We start from the raw sequence: 21,503 nt of genomic DNA on the forward strand, positions 1-21,503 counted from the left end.
CCTCCTCCTCCTCCTCCTCCTCCTCCTCCTCCTCTTCCTTCTTCTTCTTCTTTTAATTAAAGCTGTACCAATATTTTGTTACCAAGCAACATTTGATAAGAGGTCCACTGGTTTTGGTAAATAATAAACATTTTTATAACAACAACAACAAAAACAAAAAGCCATAGTAACATTCCACATCTAAAAGAATTGGATAGTAACCAACAGAATGTACAAACATATCTGGAGAATGGGTGTGTCGATAAGAATGTTCAAAGTTTGCCACTAGAAGTTGTGCAAAGGGGAAGCCCAGGAAAAGGTACCTCACAGAGTGAATGTTCTCAATGCCCTTCCAAGCCTCTTGGGGCATTTTGTGATTAATTCAGTGTTACCTAGGTTAAGTAAATGTAATGATTGGGCGACTTATAACTATTCTGATCCCTCTGACAATCATTTCTAATTATAAATCAGTAGATGGACTTTTGACTCAGGCAAGGAAAACGTGCTTATCTGTGGGCTTGAGTGTTCTGATTACAAGGACAGAATTTTCTCATTGTAAATTAATAAGCTGACTGGCTGTATTATAAACCAGCCCAATGGAACTGGGCTATTATAGGTCCGGCTAAAGACTGGAATATTAGCCGAATCATTTTTAGGTGTTTGGGTAGTGGGCAGACAAATTCCAAGATGTGGCAATTTCACCAAGGAAGTACCTCTGCCATTAAATTCCTTTGGGAAACATCTTGGTGGCCTGTTTTTCTAGGTGACATTAGTAATGACACACTAAAAGAAGTATTTATATTTTTAACGTAAATACTAACTGTATTAACCAACTATTTATCTTCTGCCTCTTTTCTATCTTAAAGATAACTTTAAATCAGATTTCTTAGCAATAAGTAAATGATTGAGGAAGAAATTTCATCTACCTCCTTTGGTTCCAGTATTGAACTCACCAATGGACATTTGATGACATGATCCAAAAATTACATAAATTACAGAAGAACAGAAAGCTGTGTAAGCGACATTAAGAGGAGGAATCAGTTGTCTTGTCATCAAAGAAAGTGTCAGACCTGAAAAGATAATGTAAATAATAAAAGGTAGTTTGGCTTTTAAAAGTCACCTTAAATAGAAACTGTAAAAAAATAATTAAAATAAAAATAGTCCATGTGAAGTCAGGCATGGTGGCTTATGACTGAATCCCAGCTACTCTGATCCCAACTACTCAGGATTACTGAGGCAGGAGGATACCAACTTGGAGGCCAATTTGGGCAACACAGAAAGACCCCAATCTCAAACAACAACAGCAACAAGAAGATCCATGTGTACAGCCAAGTGAATGTGGTAATAGCATCCCTTCACAACAACTTCTAATGAATACCTTTTATTATCTCCTCCAATTCTTACCTTCCTTTTCTAATTTACCATGTTATTTGACACCTCAGTTCTTCATCACAGAATGAAACAAATTTCACTGTGAAGTCTTACTACTAAATAAGGAAAGCAAGCACCATGACAATACAATTCGGAGTTCCAGTGTCCAGAAGTACCATCCCTATCCTTAGTTTAGCACAAGATGGCCCTGGGAACCCTCCAGGGCTGAAGATAGAGCTGGAGGCAAGGCAAGAATCACACTTAACTGACTTGACTCCAAGTTGATATGTGCTATTTCTTTTCTATTTGCCCAACACTCCAATCTCTTCCTTTAGCTCCTTCAACACTTTCCTTTTCTAAGATGCACCATGAGAATTTGGAAAATTTAAAGCAAAGATAATAACATGCATGATGTCATCCTTTTGATGTTTCAAGTCCACACTTCCTGAGCTTAAGGGCTTTTCCTCAACTTACATGTTACCAATATACTCATTGAAATTCAGTTATGAGTTCAGCCAGCTACTTTATCATGTTATACAAACAAGGCTTCTTCTAAATGGAAAATTTCAAACATATACAAGTAGAGAGCATGTATAATGAACTCCTGTATACCACCATTCACCTCAACAATGGTCCACCCATGGCCAATCTTGTTTCACCTATACCCCAATCCTCTCCCACCCTGTATTGGTTTGAGGCAAATCCAAAATACCAAATCATTTCATTGGTAGATATTTCAGTATGTATCTCTAAAAGATGGCTCTGATACTTTAACTACAATAGCATTACCATCCACTCAATGTTCAAACATCCTTAATTATCTCATAAATGGTCATTGTGGTAGAGGGTCTCTAAGAGGATACACAATGGGCAATTGGTATTCCTGCCTTAAGTGTGAGAAGACCCAATAACTTGCTTCTAAGGAACATACTAAAATATAAACGACAGGATGTCACCTCCCCGATAAGGCTGCAAGGAAAAAAATCTATGGCTTCCATCTTTATTGCTAGTGTTGTCTTCAAAGGTGTCTGACCTCTGTGGTTTAATGCTTTGGTTTAATGCTTTGCTGTCACTATCTTGAATTTAACACTTGGTTTAAGGCTTTGCTGTCACTATCTTGAATTTCTGAATAAGTTTTGCACTAGGGGCCCTGCGTTTCCATTTTGTCTTGGGCCCCACACTTGCAGATGGTCTCACCAGATACCAAGTTGTGAAGATGCTCAAGCATCTTCATCTATGCGGAGGAACTCAGGCCTGTCAGTAAACATGAGAGTGAGCTTGTAAGTGGATCTTCTGAGTTCTGTCCACAGCCACATGAGTGAGCGTGGAAACGGTCCTCCGGCCTCAGTGGGGCCTTAAAATGACTAATAGCTTGATTGTAGCCCTATGAGAGACCTCCAGCCAGAGGTAGGGTGGGTTTTGAGGCAATCTTTAGCAAACTATTATTTGCTTTCATATTTCACAGTCTGTTAAATCAAGATCCAAATATGGCCCCAATCGAAATATCTCAAGTCCATTATAATTTACAGGCTCACACTTTTTTTTTTCCCCTTAAGCATGGTTATATAGTTTGCAGGAGACAGAAAACACGCTCAGATGAGCTTATGCAAAATAGGAAATTTAAAAGGGTACAAAGAGTAGCTGGACGTCATCAGAGACTGGGACCAAAAGGGCATCAGGACCCAAGGCAGCTATTTCCCCCATTTTTTTTCTTTGCTCCAGGGTTGAACAGTGTCATGTCTTTGTTTCCAATTTGAGGCTATTATGAGTAGTAGTGTTCTGAATATTCTTGTACCTGTCTCCCAGTACACAGAGGTACAAGTTCCTTGAGATTATAAACCCTTAATTATAACTTCTGGGGCATTTACTAGATAATGCCAAACTGTTTTCCAAATGGTTGTGCAATTTATATTCCCGCCAGCAATATACGGGAGCGCCTGTTGTTCACATCTGTGCTGGCACGTCATACTGTCAGATTTTTAATTTTAGGGTGTATGGTGGTAACTCATTTTAATTTCAATTTCTACTTCATCAATTACTTGTAATTTTGAGCATTCTTATATAGTTGTTTTGATTTTTTAAGGAGTCTTATCTTTATTATAAATAAAATCTTTGTAGTGTTTATGTATTACAAATATTCTCCCCCATTCTGTGATTTTCTTTCTCTTTTGTTCTTTCTTTCTTCTTCCTTTCCCTCTCCTTTTTGTTATGCTAAGGAGTTGAACCCAAGACTTCATACACGCTTGGTGTTCTACTACTGTGCTATGTCCCCAGCCCTATGATTTGCTTTTCAATCTTTATAGAGGCTTAGAATAGACAAGTTCTTAAATTTTACTTAATTCAATTTGTCAGTCTTTTTCTTTGGTCCTTTCCTTTTGCTTTTTGTGTCTCATTTCTACCTTAAGATTGTGATGGTAGACTGTGAAGGAATACAATTTCCTCCATTATTAAAAAAAAAAAAAATCTTTATTTTTTACCTTTCACAGTTAAGTCTTTAAACCACCAGGAGTTGACATTTGTGTATGGTGTGAGATAGGGATATAATGTTTTTTCCTATATTAGTATCCAACTTTTCACATAATTTATCATTAAAAAGCCATCTCTGTAGTGACATATGATATCAATCATGTGATTCATCTCAGCAGCTCGGGAGGCTGAGGCAGGAGGATGGCGAGTTCAAAGCCAGCCTCAGCAAAAGCGAGGTATTAAGCAACTCAGTGAGACCCTGTCTCTAAACAAAATACAAAATAGGGCTGGGGATGTGGCTCAGTGGTTGAGTGCCCCTGAGTTCAACTCAGTACTCCTACAAAATAAATAAATAAATCATATGATTCATATATGTGTCACTCTCTTTTCTATTCCATTGGCCTAGTTGTTGATTCATGCAATACTACAGTCTTAATTACATTTTTTTTTTCTTTTGGTAATTAGTAGGGAAATAGTTTTGGTAACTAATTCTTTTTTTTTTTTTTTTTAGAGAGAGAGAGAATTTTTTAATATTTATTTTTTTAGTTTTCAGCAGACACAACATCTTTTTTTTTTTAAAGAGAGAGTGAGAGGGAGAGAGAGAGAGAGAGAGAGAGAGAGAGAGAGCAAGTTTTTTTTTTTTTAATATTTATTTATTTTTTTTTAGTTCTCGGCGGACACAACATCTTTATTTTATTTTTATGTGGTGCTGAGGATCGAACCCAGCGCCGCGCTCATGCCAGGCAAGCGCGTTACCGCTTGATCCACATCCCCAGCCCCTACTAATTCACTTTTTATTGTGAAATGTAATGTACATATAGAAAGTGTATTAAAATAGACGTATTCAGCAATAAAAAGGAACAAATCAAGCTGGTTGTGGTGGCAGATCCCCATAATCCTAGCTACTCAAGAAGCTAAGGCAGGAGTACCTCATGTTTGAGGCCAGCTTCAGACACTAATTGAGACCCTGTCTCAAAATAAAAATATAAAGGGCTGGGATTTTAAACATTATTTGCCTAGTTTGTGCAGGGTCCTGGATTTGATGCCCAGGACAGGGGGGGAAAAAAAGCAAACAAATGCAAATATTGATATATACAACAATTTGCATGAATATCAAAGGCATAATACTAAATTAAGCTAGCCTTCAAAAGTTGCACACTGTATGGTTTTATTTATATGGTATTCTCAAAGAGACAGAACCATGGTGATGGTGAACACAGCAGTTGTTAACAGGGGTCAGGGGAGTAGGAGACTAAAAAGGGAAGGCACAGAAGAGATGTTGGGGTGATGGAACGACTCTGTATCCAGGTTGTGGTGGTGGTTTCACAGATTTGTACATGTATTGAAATTCACAGAACTATATACCAAAAGGAAAATAAATTTACTGTACGATAATTTATAAATAAACAAATATTTTAAAAGGCATTTCATTTTCCCCCAATTAACATCCCTATGCCAGAGTTGAATTTCAGCCACCACTTGACCTTTTGTTTGGTCTCTTTTGTGTTTTGCACAATCTGTGCAATTACAAGTTTCAGCCCTGCTGGTCGGCCCTAGAATAACAGAGAAATGAGGATGTTTAATCACTATGTAGGAGATTGGGGGTGACGCTCAGAGGTAGAATGCTTTCCTAGCATGCATTGAGGGTCTGGGTTCAATCTCCAGTATGAAAAAAAAAAAGACTATATGAGAACAGAGAACTTCTGTGAGTCTTGTCTCCGGACAAATTTGGTCTTGGGTTAACTTTCTACTGTTTCCCTGGAGACGTGATAACAGAATGTCAGCTGTGCTACCAGCCATGGTAAACATGAGCTCAATTAGTGCACTCCATCTGGACCTCAAGGACTGTGAATGAAAGATAAATATCCAGTGGGAAGCCCTAGCTTTGGTCTTCTCTAGACATAGAGTCTCTTATATCTTGGAGTGTCCCTTCTAGGACCTTGGAAGAGATTTGTTAAAAAAGTTGTTGGTTCCTATTTGGGAAACAAGGTTTCTAAAGCCCAGAGGGCTCCCACTTCTATCTGTGTGACTTTGTCTTACATCTGAACTGCCAATTGAGTGTGGCCTCTGGGATGCTGTGTCTGCTGGAGAGATGCTGGCAAATGTTTCTTAGTAAAAACCAATGCCAAGTGCGATCTATTGTAATAGAGAGTATGAAAGCATTAGTTAAGCAAAAGGTGACCAAAAGTGGGTGTTATAAATATTCTGAAAAGTGTTCAAGGGTGTAAGCTAATTTAAGACTTTTGGAACCATCCTGGAGAGGTTAGAAATCTGGCAGTTGAAGGGAACATGTGATATTCACACTTCTTCCCTAGCACTAGTAATTGTTTACTCTGAAAGCAGAAAAGTTTCCATAGACTGTCTTTGGGTGAAAAGGCTTTGAATTGTCCTTACCTTCAGGAATTTGCACAATGCCAACACTTAAACCAGCAAGTAAATCTCCAAGAAGCCAATCCTTAAATCGGTACAAACATGTCCATTCGAGGAAGGGAAAGATCATATACATACATCTTAAAAACCTGTGCCATGAGCAGCTGTGAGAAAGAAGAACAGAGACTTGATTACCTTCTCCAAAGAGTATGCCCACGGAGTCAAGAAAGGCACAGGGCACCACCCGTGCTTCCAGATAGCAGAGTTTCACATCAGCTCTATTGACATTTTCTTTAATACTTTTAGTTGTATATGGACACAATACCTTTATTTTGTTTACTTATCATTATGTGGTGCTGAGGATTGAAACGAGTGCCTCACACAAGCTAGGCAAGTGCTCTACCATTGAGCTATGACTTCAGCCCTCTAGTGACATTTTAACCCATCAGACTGCCCATGCATTGCAGGATGTCTAGCAGCATCCCTGGCCTCTAGCCACTAGATGTCAGTAATCCTTCCTCCCGCAGCTGTGACAATCCAAATATCTCCAGACATTACCAAATCACCTGGACAGTCAGGGCTATGTAAATGTCAAGAACTAAAATTCATACATATTTGTACAATTATTTCTGTTTTAGTTTGTAAAGATTAAACCTACCCATTTCTAATAGAAAAATGAATTGCTGTTGCTTTCCTCATGATAGGGACAGTTCTTCAAGATGTGATGGGGGGGCAGTTAACACATTCATATCATTCCCATATACTAAAGTTTTTACCAAACATGAACTCTGTCTGGCATTGATCTGTGATATGTAGAAATTTATGGAAAATATAGAATATGGAATTCGGTGCCTAAGGAGTTAGCTATGTAAAGAAAGAACTTTATAGCCAGGCACTATGGCACAAGCCTGTAATCCTTAGTGACTTGGAAGGCTGAGGCAGGAGGGTCTTAAGTACTTAGTAAGATCCTATCTTAAAAAATTAAAGGAGTTGGGAATGTCACTCAGTAGTGGAGTGTCCCTGGGTTCAACCCTCAGTTTAAAAAAAAAGGATACATATGTGTGTGTGTGTGTGTAAAATATATGTACAAATGTATGATATATATATATACACACATACATACATATATGTATATGTATATATATACGTAGTGTGTATATGTATGTATATGTATGTATGTGTGTGTGTGTGTGTGTGTGTGTGTGTATATATATATATATATTATCCTTTAACCCAATGAACTCAACCAGAAGCAATTTTGTTCCCCGGAGTATGTCTGCCAATATTTGGCAGTATATCTTATTCTCATAATTGCCATAAAATAGGTAGAGGCCAGGGATATGGCTAAAAATCCTAAAATGGACAGGACATCTCTCCAAAGAAAGAGCTTTCCGGTACAGAATGTCAAAGTTAAAAGCTGAGTGTGGTTGATATGCCTGTAGTCCCAGCTACTTGGGAGGCTGAGGCAGGGGGTCATTTGAGCTCATAATTTACCACCAGCCTGGGAAACTTAGAGCTCATCTCAAAACAAAAGCAAAATGTCAATGTTGCTGAGATTGAATAAACCTGGTTTAACCTTTAGACTACATCTAAATGAGCAGAATCACCACTAGTCAATGAATCAATCAAACCAATTTGGTTTTAAATTGCCTTTTGCTTTTTATATTTTAGCATGAGTTGTAAGCCAAGAATACGGAGATTTTTTTTTTCCACTTGAGAGCTGTGCTAGATAGTTGGGATTTATTATAACAACAAATATAACTGTAGTGTGCTCAGAAAAGAAGTCATTTCACATGTTTTATCTTTCAACTGTAAGCTTAACTATCTCTAAGGTATGTAAGGCCAAATAAGTATAAATGACTTTGCTAAGGTCAAGGTAGTAAATGGGAGCAGAGCTGGGGCTAGAAGCCAGGTCTTCTGGTTCCCTGGCCAGTGTTCTATTCACTCTTGTGACCTCCACAGTACCTCCTGACAGCTGTGAAATTCTGCTCAGGAACAAGTACATTGGTTTGGAAGGAACATCACATTGCTATTCTTCTGAGATTGGTGTGTTTGAGGCAGGTGCACAAAGAGTGTTCTCTTTAATATGAGTCTTTTTTTGGGGAGAGGAGAGTATGGCACTGGAACAGTTTGTTCCTTCACAAAGTCCAGTCATCCCTCCTTGCCACGTGCCACTTGGCTCAAGACCAGCTACTCTGTGCAGAGTCATCAAAGTTCTTTGGCATGGTGAAAAATAAAATTGACATGGAGTGATGAGGATCTACGAATGAATGGAATCAGAGAGGCAGTTAGAGGAATAGAAACTGAACCTAATGGGGGAAAGGGAGAAGTATATATTTAGACGTGATTTGGATCTCAGTTAAGGCATCTTAAGAGTGAGGAATGCGGGCTGGGGTTGTAGCTCAGTGGCAGAGCACTTGCCTAGCATGTGTGAGGCCCTGGGTTTGATCCTCAGCACCACATAAAGATAAATAAATAAAATAAAGGTACTGTATCCACCTAAACTATAAAAAAATTAAATAAAAATAGTGAGGAATGATAAGAGTTGATGTGAAAGTACAGGAGGGATTTTTGACATGAAAGGGAGTATTTGCAGTTGCTAAGAGGAAAGAGATAAGAACTTTTCTGCAAAAATGAAGAGATGGAATTAAAAGATTATTTTATTTACTAAAAAAACCCCACTTATCTAGGCATGTTACAAATATTTACTCTTCAAATCCTTATAATCATGCCCACTTTACATTTGGACGCAAGACATAGTAGGGTTGACTAGCTTACCTAAGATCACATAGCTGGAAAGCAGTAGAATAGAATTTAAAACTATGCAGCCTGGATTCAGAATATTGCTCTTTTTAATTACTGATTCTTAGGCTTTTGAAGGTTTCTGATTTTCTTTACAATTTTTTTATTATTGCATTAAAATTATACATAATGAGGGGATTCTTTGTTACATCAGACTGGTGCTCTTAACCACTAAGCTGTGCTATCTTTCTGGTTAAAATTCAGAAATGGAGGGAATTATGTTCCGGAAGTAATAGATATATAAAGAAGAATAATGAAATAAAAAAGATACATAAATAGGGCACAGTGGCACGTGCTTGTAATTCTAGTGACTCAGGAGGCTAAAGTAGGAGGATACTGGCAAGTTTGAGGCCAGCCTGAGCAACCTAGCAATACCCTGTCTCAAAATGAAAAAGTAAAATGAGCCGGGATGTTGTGATATTGCTTGGTGGTTGAGTGCCCCTGGGTTCAATCCCTAGTACATACATACACACAAAAAAATAAAAAATTTAAAAATTAAAAAAAAAATAGAAACAGGAGATGAGAACAGAACAACTATAAAAGCCCAAAGGCAGATGGGTTGAATTTAAGTGTCCAGATGGCAAGGCTGAGACAGTGCAGAGAATTTAGGTTGAAATTTCTTTAGTGATACTCATAAGAGGGTAAAGTTAGGAAAGACATATCATTTTGCAGAGAGAAACACAATGTGGAAAAATGCTCTTTTTGACACATATCCTGGAGCCAAAGAAATCAAAGTGGTGACATAGAATTGGAAAGGGACATTTCACTTGTAAAAAGCAAGATATGGACAAAGAAATGTGCCTCAGGGAGGAAATGAAATAGAGCTGTGTGGAGTACTTCCTCCCTGCCCAACACATGCCAATTGTGGGTGATAAACCAGAGATGAGAGGGACTAATAAATACAGAGTGGGGGTGAGGACAACTTAAGTAATTAGGGTCATTATCATGACAGAGGTCACAAAGGATTTTTCTTTTTTAGTTTTAGATGGACATAATACCTGTATTTTAAATGAAATAAATAAAAGTTCATCTTTAGGCGGTGCTGAGGATTGATCCCAGGGCTTCACATGTACTAGGGGAGTGCTCCACCACTGACCACAACCTCAGCCCCGACAAAAGATTCTTGACCTACAGGAGTCTGTAGACAGATTTTGGAGGTATAGGTGAACTTAAATAGGAAAACATTTTTTTTTTTGCCAACCTCTGAATGAAAAATAGAATTTCCTTCAATTATGGATATTGATAACAAACCACAATAGAATCAGCAGAACTTGACTTTGTCACAAGTAGAAATTACAGATATTTTCATATTATAATTGCTACAGGTATCCCAAATTATTATTTACATTTATCATCACTTTAAAAATATGGTGGATATGAGACCCACATTATTAACACAATTTAGAGATTTTTCATATTTTGGTAACTACATTTTATTATAACCATTTTCTTTATAATCCTGTTTATTTTATATAATAAACAATTATCAACTGTAATCCCAGTGGCTTGGGAGGCTGAGACAGAAGGATCACAAGTTCAAAGCCAACCTCAGCAATGGTGAGGCACTAAGCAACTCAGTGAGACCTGTCTCTAAATAAAATACCAAATAGGACTGCGAATGTGGCTCAGTAGTTGAATGCCTCTGAGTTCAATCCCTGATACAAAAATAAATAAATAAATATATATATATATATATGCCAAGACCCTTCAGTGGAAAAAGAACAAATCTCTTCAACAAATTGTGCTTGGAAAATGTAATATTCACATGCAAAAGGATGAAGTTGGACTTTTTACACTATATACAAAAATGAACTCAGAATGGATCTTAGACTGAAATTTAAGGGCTAAAACTATAAAAGGCTTAAAAGAAAGCATAGAGGAGAAAATACATTTTTTTGAATTTGATGATCATGTATTAAATATGACACCAAAAGTCCAGGCAACAAAATAATAAATAGATAAATTGAATTTCATTAAACTAAAAACTTATGCATCAGGACAGTATTAATAGAGTGAAAAGACAACCTATAGAATGGGAGAAAATACTTAGAAGTCATATATCTGATAAGAGTATGTTTAAAGAACTTCTACAATTCAACAACAACAATAAAAACAAACAGTCCAATTTTTAAAAGGGCAAAGGAAATGAACAGACATTTGTCCAAAGAAGATTTATGAATGACCAATAAGCACACGAAAAGTTGCTCATCATCTTTAGTCATCAGGAAAGTGCAAAATAAAAACAAGAAACCACATGAGATATCACCTCATACCTACAGTGAGAATTAAAAAAAAAAAAAAAGGAAAATGATCAATGTTGGAGAGGAAGTGGATGATGCAGGTGCTATGGAAAGCAGTTTTCCAGCTCCTAAAAAAATTAATGTAAAGTTAGGCTATGACTCAACAATTCTACTCCTAGGTATATACCTAAAAGAATTGAAAACAGGGATTCAAACAGATCTCCTATGCCAATGTTCTAGCAACATTACTTACAACAGCCAAAGATGGAAACAACCTAAGTGTCCATTATGAAATGAATGGATAAGCAAAATGTGTATAAATGCAAGGGATTATTATTCAGCTATAAAAAGAAATCAAATACTGATAGATGCTATAACATGGATGAACCTTGAAAACATTATGCTTTTTTTGTCTGGGTTATTTCACAAAAAACACAAACACTGTATGATGCTACTTAAACCAAACATCTAGATTAGGCAGATTTGCAAAGAAGGAGAGTGGAAGAGAGGTTACCAGGAGCTGGGGGGAAGGAAAAATGGGGAATTATTGCTTAATGAGTATTAATGAGTACAGAGTTTCTATATGAGGTGATAAAAGTGTTTTGCAAATAAATAGTGGCGATAGTTGTATAACATTGTGAATGTCAATAATTCTGCTGAATTGTATACTTAAAAATGGTCAATGTAACCTATTTGATGTTATGTATATTTTACTACAATTTTAGAAAAATGTAAAAAAAAAATTTTAAAAATAGCTTTATCAGATTGCTAAAAGGGTCACAGCACAGAAGTAGGTTGAGAGCTCCTGCATAGTGGAGCCTAGCTAGTCACAGTGAGTATCAGAGGTGGGAAGGGGCTCTGTGTTGATGACCAAGAGCATTGGTGCTATGAAGCCGGGTGGGTCTCATTCAGCTGTTATTAGTTGAGTCCACCACAGCTGCCTTACTTTTTGTGAGGAGACTGGTAGTGGTGATTAAATGAACAATGTATTTATTAAACATCATCCATAGATATTGTGGGGACACCCAAAGTATTTATGGGTGTGGTTTGTTCCCATACGTTCACGTGAAGGGAGCTTGGTCCCTGGTGTGGTGGTGCTGGGGAGGTGGTAAAACCTTCAAGGGGTGGGGCCTTCCTTAGACTGTTGGTGCACCATCATCATGAATGGATTAATGCTGACTTGTGGGAATTCTTGCTCTCATGGGTTTAGATTAGTACCATGAAAGCAAGTTGCTACGAACTTTACTTATAGCTGTAAATCTGGCTGCTCCTCTCTGGTTGCATCATTCCTGAATGCGTGGGAAAACCACTTCTCTGCCATGTTGTGATGCCATCAAGCAGTCTTTACCAGGACATCTGCATCATGCTGTTTGAACCCTCCAGTTACCAGAATTGGGAACTAAACAAACCTCTTTGTAAGTTTCTCAGCCTCAGGTATTTTGTTATAGTAACAGAAAATGGGTTAAGGCAATGACCCAAAAGTTTACAATCAAGAAAATGCTACAAGTCAAATCACACACACTCATACACACACACACACACAAAAAAAAAAAAAAAACCTGAAGAAAAATTACACAATAAACTGCAGGGTTCTGATCACAGGGATTCAGGAGAAGGAAGAGAGAAGTAGGATGCAAAGGAGTCAGGATAGGTTTCCATCTTGCCCAGCTCGGCCTGAGTAGAACAATTGGACACACATACCTGCATTGAACATTGTGTGTGAAGGTGGTGATATTGATGTCCATGGTTCCGGAAGAAGAGACCCTCCTTTTGTGTTCCTGTTGAAAATTCTCCTCATTGTACACTTCTCGCTTAACATCATACAAAAAAGAATTTTGAGAGGAGTACTTATAGCTGTAAATCTGGCTGCTCCTCTCTGGTTGTGTCATTCCTGAATGCATGGAAAAAGAACAAAGAAAAAAAATCATTAAAAAAAAATCTAGACCCTCAGCACATGTTTAAGGAAATAAAATTTCCACAGAGATATTTTACACTTGCATAGCAGTTTTACTAAACTCTTTCTCAATGTCATACAGTTTTATACTTGAAACCACCCTATCATGAATGTAAGAGTGTATTATTCTCATTTTCCAAATGGAGAAAACAAAGGCTCATAAGTTTAAACAGTTTGGTCACTTAAGAATTAGAACCAGGACTAGAATCCACATGTCCTGCTAGGAATCATGGTTTCCTTTATATTCAATTGTGTTTCTATGTGGCAGGAAAGTGATTAAGAAGAAAAGTCAGCAGTAATCACCAATATTCACAGAAAATGCTAAGGATTATGTGCTCATGATAATGTCTTCGAATTCTTTCCCTATCTAAAGAGAGTGCTTGACAGTTCCTGCTTGAACATTTGTCTATTTGTTCTTTTGCCTGTTTCCCCCATAAAAGGCTAAGGCCAGGAGGCAGGAGGACTTTGTTAATGATAGTTTCCCCAGGACCCAGGACAGTGCCTTACATTTAGCAGGCCCTCAGTGAATATCTCTTGCCTGACTGTCAGCTCTGCAGTTGATAGCATTAAGGTGTGCAGAAAAGGCAGCGCAGAAGATGTCAGGAGACAGAGGTACTAATCCTGGCTTATTTTCTAGCTAGCTGTATAATTGAGGGCAAGTTTCTTAGAAACTGAATTTCAGTTTCCCCATCCAAAAAACAACATGCTAAGGGCAGCACGCTAAGGGCATCTTCACTGTGCTCATCCTCATCATCAGCCCTGGCAGTGTCTGTGGGGAATTTATTACATGCCAGGCATTGCACTGGCACTCTTTTCATGAGTTATTCCATTAAATCCCCACAATAATCTTAATACTAGCCACCCCCTGCCCCCGGGTTTTACAAGGGGTGAAACGGGTTTGAGGAAAGCTAAGTAATTGGCCCACAATTGTATATTGCATTTTACCCTCAAATCATTGGTTAGCAGCAGCATGCTGATTAACACCCAGGAACTAAAGATCACAAATTCACTAAAGCAGTGAGAAGGTGGCTGAAGAACGCAGAAGAGGATGAGAGAGGAACTTAACAATGTATCACTTAAGAGAATTAGAATCTCATGATTTTGATAAAAAAAATAAAAAGAGGTAGAACTGTGTGTTAAAATGTAAATAAGGGTTTTCTTTCTTTCTTTCTTTCCCCTGCTCACAGGAATATTGGCCCAATCTTTCTTAGTTTCTCCATGTAATCTTCCAAATAAACTTGTTACTATAGTTTACTTGTTCCTGGAAGCCTAAGGAACCTGCTAAGAATATTGAGATTATAAAAATTGCTTTCCTAGGTCAGATCCAAAATCTAGAATTTCATTTTGTTCTGTACGTGACACCAAGACCCTGTTGGTATGAAACCAGCAATGTATGACATTGGGGCGTGGCAGGGACAGTGGCAACTGGTGAAGGCAGCAGCTGGCTTAGCTCCAGCAATTGTTGTCATGGGTCTTGGTGGGTCCAGTGAGTCCAGAGCTGGTCTTTTCCAGAAGAAGCCATAATTCCAAACTTTTATGTGAAATCATCTGACTTGTAAATGTTATCCATTACTTTACGTGTGTGTGTGTGTGTGTGTGTGTGTGTGTTGCTGGGGATTGAACCCAGGGCTTCGTACATGCTAGGTAAGTGCTCTGTCACTGAGCTACATCCTTCAGTCCTATATTACATATTTTTTAAAACACAGTGCGCATCTGACAAAGCATCTCGCCAAGCTAGATGTGGTCTGGGGACCAACAGTGTAGAAAAATATTCTCATATCCTTTCATTATAAATTATAGTTTATCTCCCAGGAATTCTTGTAATATCCTTTTGAAGCAGAAATATTTATATTTTCTTATTGTACCCGTTAGATTATGATATCTTATTAGTTTGCTATGGAAAGTAGAATTTCATTTTATTGCTTTCAGTGTACATTGTTTATATAACAAGAGGTGGCTCCCATCTATCAAACTAGGATTTGGTGGGCTCATCTGCTTTTATGTTCATAATTTTATAAATTGCTATTATATCTACTCACTGGTTTCAGACTCAAGAATGCTACTTCCCCCATGGTCAAGTAACCTAGTGCTCCACTAACATTTGTTGAATACTAGTGCTTTGGGGATACAAAAGAACAGACTTTAAAGTTAGGAGAATAAAAATACAAAAATATATTGCTGAGAGAGTTTAGAGGTAGAAAAAATAGAAATTAGCACTTCCTGCTGGCCTGCCCTATACCAATATCTTCCAAAGGGTAGGTGTCTTTTCTTGGTAATAATTATATTTATTTTTCTGATGAGTTTAGTGAGTTCCTTAGAATCACAGAACAATTAAAGAGCAAAACAATAATTTGAGCCCAATCTTTCTCATTCCAAAATAAATGCCACATCCTAATACCATATAACCTCCTATAGAACGGTATTAAGAATCCCAGCATGGGGGGATGGGTAAGATACTACCTCTCATGGAGGAAATACCTCTCAATTAAGTTCTATCTTAATTGAGAGCAGGGAAGAGGAACAGGTATTTTAGGGAAAGAACAGGTTAAAATTGGAGGCAATAAAAGGCAAGTAATTGAACAGATTGGGTTCAAGTCAGTGTTCAATTTAAGAAAGTATGTTGAAAATTTTTCTCAGAGGATCCTGAATGCTGGGTTGAACCTAGATTTGTTAGCTATTTAAAGTCTTGGAGCAAGAGCAATAATATGCATGGAGATATATACTTGGAGAAGACTGATTGGGTCAGTGACATGGTCTGGAGCTCTGTTGTCCAGCATGCTAGCCACTGCCTATACATGGCTATTTAAATTAAACTTAATTAAAATTTTTTAAAAATCGACTCCTCAGGGGCTGGGATTGTGGCTCAGCGGTAGAGTGCTTGCCTAGCATGGGCAGGGCCCGGGTTCAATCCTCAGCACCACATAAAAAAATAAAGGCACTGTGTTATGTCCATCTACACCTAAAAAATAAACATAAAAAAAAAATCAACTCCTCAGTTGCACTAGCAACTTGACAGCCACATGTGCTTGACAGCTGCATGTGGCTAGTGGCTTCCATATTGAATAGTACAGATAAGAAACTATTCATTAAGGGCTGGGGTTGTGGCTCAGTGGTAGAGAGCTTGCCTTGCACACATGAGTCTCTGGGTTCAATCCTCAGCACCATGTAAAAATAAACAAATAAATAAAAAATAAAGATTTTTTTTAAAAGAAACAAAACATATTCATTATCACAGAAAGCACTGTTGGGCAGTGCTGGGGATAGGAGGGCTGAGGCAAAAATACTAATTGGAGATTGGTATTAAATTTTTAAAAATAAGCATTTGTAATTCCCTCAGCAACAATCTTTTGCCTGTAACCACCTACGTTTTTTGGGGGAATGAACTGGAAATTTAGAAAAGGCATAAGCAAAGAGCTTTCATTACCATTAGTACCCTTCAGTAACTTTGTCTAGTGGCTGGAAATGGATAATTGTTCAAGGTGACAATCAAGCCACTGACCAAGGGACAGATAAATACTGGACGATTTCTTTAAGTAGATGCGGTGAGTGTAATATCAGCGGGTGTGGGAGAGAGACTTGTTGAGATGGGGCTGTTGGAGAAAGTTTCATAGAGGGCCACAGATGCATAAACGGGATTTGAGGGTAAGAGAAGGGGCAAGGGGGTGGGGAATTGGGGAACAAAATGAACAAAAGCTGTGAGATCTGAAAGGACGAGGAGAGCCTGGGCTTAAGGCCAGAGGAGATGGATGCGGTAGTCGGTGAAGCGCGGGCAGCGGGCCAGTTCAGTGGCTTTTGACAACAGACAGGCGATTGTGAAAGGACCCGTCTCTTGTCATTGCCATTCCACACGGCGTTTCAAAGGAGAGACAGTACCTGAGCGATAAGCCCCCAGGGGCGACGGTCGTTCATTCATTGCACAAATATTGAGCGCCCGCGACGTGCCTGCTCTGCTTGTGACCGACTCAGCCCTGTCCCTGGGACCCGCGCCGCGGTCTCGTCCTCACAACCTGCAGCCCTCAGCTCCCTGGCTTCTCCAGGCAGCCGTTCACCTGATGCCCTGGCGGGGGCGGAGTGCAGACGCTGGGATCTCACAGGGCTCCGGCCGTTCCCCGAGCCGTTGCCCCCGAACCCGCAGGCGTTCCGGACGGGCGGGGGACAAGAGTGGGGCGAGAAACAGGAGCATGGCAGCTGGTGGAGAGAGGGGTATTTGGATGCTCTCCCCATACCCTGCTCTCCCCGTAGCAGGCCGCCGGAGCCCCTCGGAACCCTCTCTGGCTTGGACCTAGTTCTTTCTAGAAATAGCTAAGAGAACATTATAAGGTACCATACCTTCACCCACTATCATAAACTTATGCCTACATTAAGTTTGTTAACATTGAACATTGTAAATGCTGTACGTTAACATTTTAACAAGCTTAACAGGAAAAGGTTTATAGTAGTGGGTGTAGGTATAGGGTTATAATATCTCGCCTATTCATCTATATCTATATATCTGTATCTATATCTATATTTGTCTATCTGACACTAGGGATTGAGCCCAGGAGTGCTAAGCCACCACCCCCCAGACCTTTTTTATGTTTTTTTTTTTAAATTTTGAGACAGGGTCTGGCTAAGTTGCTTAGGGTCTCTCTAAATTGCTGAGGCTGACCTTGAACTTGCGATCCTCTTGCCTCAGCTTCCCCAGCTGCTGGAATTACAAGCATGAGCCACCATGCCGGGCTCACATTTATATTCTTGACAAACGACATTATTAGTTGAAAACGGAGCAGAAATTTCCTTGCGGAAGCTAAAATTAAGGTCTAAGAAAGGCCAACTGGTGTGCCTAAATGTGACACCGCCAGAAGACCACCCCTTCCCCTGTTCTGAGAGGTATGAATTAGATCTTTAAAAATCCCCTTCATTGGACGGCTATTCAGGGCAGAGTCACTTTCAAACCTTCAGAGCAACTCTATTTTAAAATGCATCTAAAAGAGGGTTGGCAGAGATTTTCCTGAATCATAACCACCTGGATGTATATAATAAAAGTGCGTATTCTTGATGCCTACTTCTGACATACCCAGTTAAACTTCCGATGGATCCTGGGAATCTGCTTTTAAAAAACAAACTGTGCATGTAAAAGTTTAAGAACTACTAGGAGAGTTTGGATGGAAAACCTTAACTTTGATGAAGGACTAATAATTGCCTTTTGAACGGATTTCGACAGAGTTCCATATAGTAAGCCATATGTCCTTGAACAGACCGCGATGCAATAGCCTTTCTGGACGAAACCTGCATATTTATGCAAGAATTTCTTAGAAATAGCAGGCTCTGCACATCAGGTGCTCGTCTGCTGGTGACTGACTATTCGCAGTTCAAAGGTCTTTTGGCTCTTCCCAACACTGTCACTACTGCTTTCCGCCACCGAGCCAGGGATTTCCCCGCCGACCATGGTGAGGCGCACGCGGCTTATGTTCCCGGGTCCGCCTTTGGAGCCCCGAAGAACAGTTCCAGGGAGTTCCTGCCTCTGGTCACCAGCTGTTGCTCTCTTGTCGCGAGAATTGCTCCTCCTAGTCTTTCCTCCGAGGAACCCCCTCCCATTGGCAGGTTCCATATTGGGTAAAATCTCGGCTCGCGGAGAGTCCCGGGATCTGTTCTCGCGAGAATACGGCGAGAGGCTCCAGTTCGCTGGCTCTGGAACTGCGACCACTGGAGCCTGAGCGGCCGCTGCAGCTGGAGCGGGTGACCAGTCGCGCAACTCGCCGTCGGCCTAGTCCGGGAGCTGGTGCAGCGAGACTGCAACAGGCGCAGCTTTGAGCCTCAGAGCGTGCTCCTGCCCTTAGTTGGGCTTGCCTGGGTATCTGAGGCGCATCCAGCCGCTGCAGCTGACAGGGGCCGCGCGCGGGCGCGCGGGAGTCTGCGGGGTCTCGAGCCACACCTGCGCGGGCGGCCAGCGCCGGGTCCCCGCCCGCTCGGGCGGGCAACGAGGGCCGGGGAGAGGGTGCGGGTGCAGGCGGGGGCCCAGCAGGGCCACCTCCTCACCCCGCGGCCGCCGCTGGAAAATGTCTCAAGAGAGGCCCACGTTCTATCGGCAGGAGCTGAACAAGACAATCTGGGAGGTGCCTGAGCGTTATCAGAACCTGTCCCCGGTGGGCTCCGGTGCCTATGGCTCCGTGTGGTGAGTGTCGCTGGGCTTGGGGCCGAGGAGAACCGGGTGGTCTCTCATGCCCGAGGGCCAGGCCTGTCCCCATGGCTCAGCGTGCGCCAAGCGGCAGGAATTTTCCTGGGGGGAGGGCATTGCTGCTCCTGGAGTCCTGTCTGTCCTGCACCCCTCACCCTGCACACGCAGGTAGGGGGTTAGCCGCGTGTGCAGGACGCAGGTCCCCTGTGGGCGGTGATGGTGCTGCTGGAACTCGGCCCTGGCTCACACCCTATGCATTCTCTTCTCGGGGGGTTGCAACTCCCAGGGCTGGCACCTGGGGAAGGCCTATTCTCCCCGGGGGTTCTCCTGCCAGGGTCGAGCTGAAGGACCCTGTCCCGGGTTGTGCCCACCTGGGGCGTCAGAGCCTGTCCCCGGAGCAGACGGACCTAGCGAGCTGCCTGGAGACGCCAAAGAGCAAAGCCCGACCCGGGGACTGCGGTCATTTGAACAAAACTGGCGAGGAAAGGCTCTCTGGGCTTTTCTGTAAGCCTCTGTCGAAATCCCGTTTTGAGTAGCGTCGTTTTTGAATTCGCACTTGCATTAGCAGCTACCCATAGAGCTTAAAATACCGACTTTATCTCGCTGAGCGCTGTGCCAGCTTGAGTGGTGTGTTTCCGATTCAGTTGAAAGCGTATTTCCTTTTCGTGGAGGGGGTGGAAGTGCCTGCAAGAACACTGCAGCTTGAGAAACCGACAGCCTCTGATTAGTCACATACCACTGCTCATTTAAGTATTGTTTGACAAAACAATTTTCTCATGTGGAGCAGGAGAGATTCAGATCCGTTGGGCGCCCTCAAGATCAAAAAGTTGTTAACAGTGAAGGGAGGTATTGTAAATATTTTTTAATTGAGATAATCTCTGTGAATACTGTGTTTTTAATGTCCCTTAGAGAGTTTGCAGGGAACTTTTATCTACACTTACAGCCTGAGGTATACGATGGTTTTCATGAGGATCTGGAACATATAGCAAAGGACGAGAGATTTTCCAGCTTTAATTTACACCATGAGTGTGTTTTCAATTAAATCCATACTATAAAATTTCCTGTCTTAAAATATTTTACTAACTTCTCTCCAACTTCTAAGGCTTTATACTCGTATTTTAGATTTACTATAATTTGAAAGGTCCTGGTCTGAAATTAAGTATCAAATTTAATTTTCTATGTTTAGTAATAAGTTAGTAATCAGCCTTTTTTATGTCTTAGTAATACATGTGCATGTATTATTTGCAAAGGAGCCTGTGAAATGTTTTTTTTTTGGGAATAAATTCCAGGCTCTGGATGTGTTAATCTTTGATTCTGTGTTTCTCAAAGTCACATCAAGAATTTCCTGTTTGGTAGAATCTTCTGGGTAATTGAGATTGTGCAATTGTGTTCAGCAACAGATCATATTGCACTTTCAAGTTCAAGCTGCTTAAATTATGTTGCAGATGGCACTAGGCTTGACATCTCTCACTTATTTGCGCAACATGACAGTTTACATTTTAAAGGAATTTGCAGCATTTTGCTTTCATATATTTATTTGATGTTGCTAATTTTCAAAGGTGTATTTGGGTGTTTCTCCTTTAATATTTAATAACTCATTAGTGCCCCTCCATTTTTTTTCTTGAATTGATACGTTAATTCTTACAGTATCAGGTTTTTGTTTCCAATGATGTTTGAACTTTAATGGAGGGATACAGCCAAGTAATTCAACTGTAGAGAGTTCAGATGAATTTTAATAGAATTCTTTGCAGGGTTTCCTACTATTAGTGTGAGTTGTTCTGCACTGGAATAATAATAGATGGTCCGGATTCACAGTAAAATGCCATTAAGATGAACTCCTTCAGTATGTCTTTAATACTATCTTTTTATGTGGGTACAGAAGCCAGCAGCATCTAACAAATTGAAAGTACTTTTGTTAAATGGAGTTTTAATAATAGGTGTTTACATGTTCACTTTGTATAGAATTCTCAAAGATATTTGGTGAAAATCTGTTCTCCAGCTGCACTGTTCCTTTCCTCAGAGACAACCACTATTATGTTTCTTAAGTGTGTCTTTCTAGGGAGGCAGAGTTTTGTTTTTTTGTTTGTTTGCTTCTTGTTGCTCTAGTATTAGTATTTCTTCTAAAGAGATTTAAGATGTAACCAATAATATTTTCTCATTGGAG

General features: G+C 40.1%; 2 protein-coding genes across 11 annotated transcripts in view; one reads left to right on the forward strand and one right to left on the reverse strand.

The window, feature by feature from the left end:
- Positions 1–17,445, reverse strand: part of Slc26a8 (solute carrier family 26 member 8) — a 70,148-nt gene extending 52,703 nt beyond the window's left edge. For 2 of the 7 annotated variants that reach the window (XM_015487340.2, XM_048805189.1), the window contains exons 1-4: positions 17,056–17,445; positions 12,930–13,119; positions 6,211–6,350; positions 933–1,049 (exon numbers count right to left, since the gene is read on the reverse strand). In XM_015487340.2, the coding sequence (XP_015342826.1) occupies positions 933–1,049; positions 6,211–6,350; positions 12,930–13,119; positions 17,056–17,095 (487 nt within the window). In that variant the 5' untranslated portion in view covers positions 17,096–17,445. The remainder of the gene's footprint in view (positions 1–932; positions 1,050–6,210; positions 6,351–12,929; positions 13,120–17,055) is intronic. The other 5 variants (XM_048805185.1, XM_048805184.1, XM_048805187.1 and 2 more) reach the window with 3 other exon arrangements.
- Positions 17,446–18,787: 1,342 nt separating this feature from the next.
- Positions 18,788–21,503, forward strand: part of Mapk14 (mitogen-activated protein kinase 14) — a 70,654-nt gene continuing 67,938 nt past the window's right edge. The window contains exon 1 of one of the 4 annotated variants that reach the window (XM_015487627.2): positions 18,788–19,336. In XM_015487627.2, the coding sequence (XP_015343113.1) occupies positions 19,221–19,336 (116 nt within the window). In that variant the 5' untranslated portion in view covers positions 18,788–19,220. Of the gene's footprint in view, positions 19,337–19,523; positions 20,186–21,503 lie in introns of those variants that run through there. The other 3 variants (XM_015487624.2, XM_015487623.2, XM_015487625.2) reach the window with 3 other exon arrangements.

This window comes from Marmota marmota, unplaced genomic scaffold, assembly GCF_001458135.2.
Source record: "Marmota marmota marmota unplaced genomic scaffold, marMar, whole genome shotgun sequence".
Classification (NCBI taxonomy): domain Eukaryota; kingdom Metazoa; phylum Chordata; class Mammalia; order Rodentia; family Sciuridae; genus Marmota; species Marmota marmota.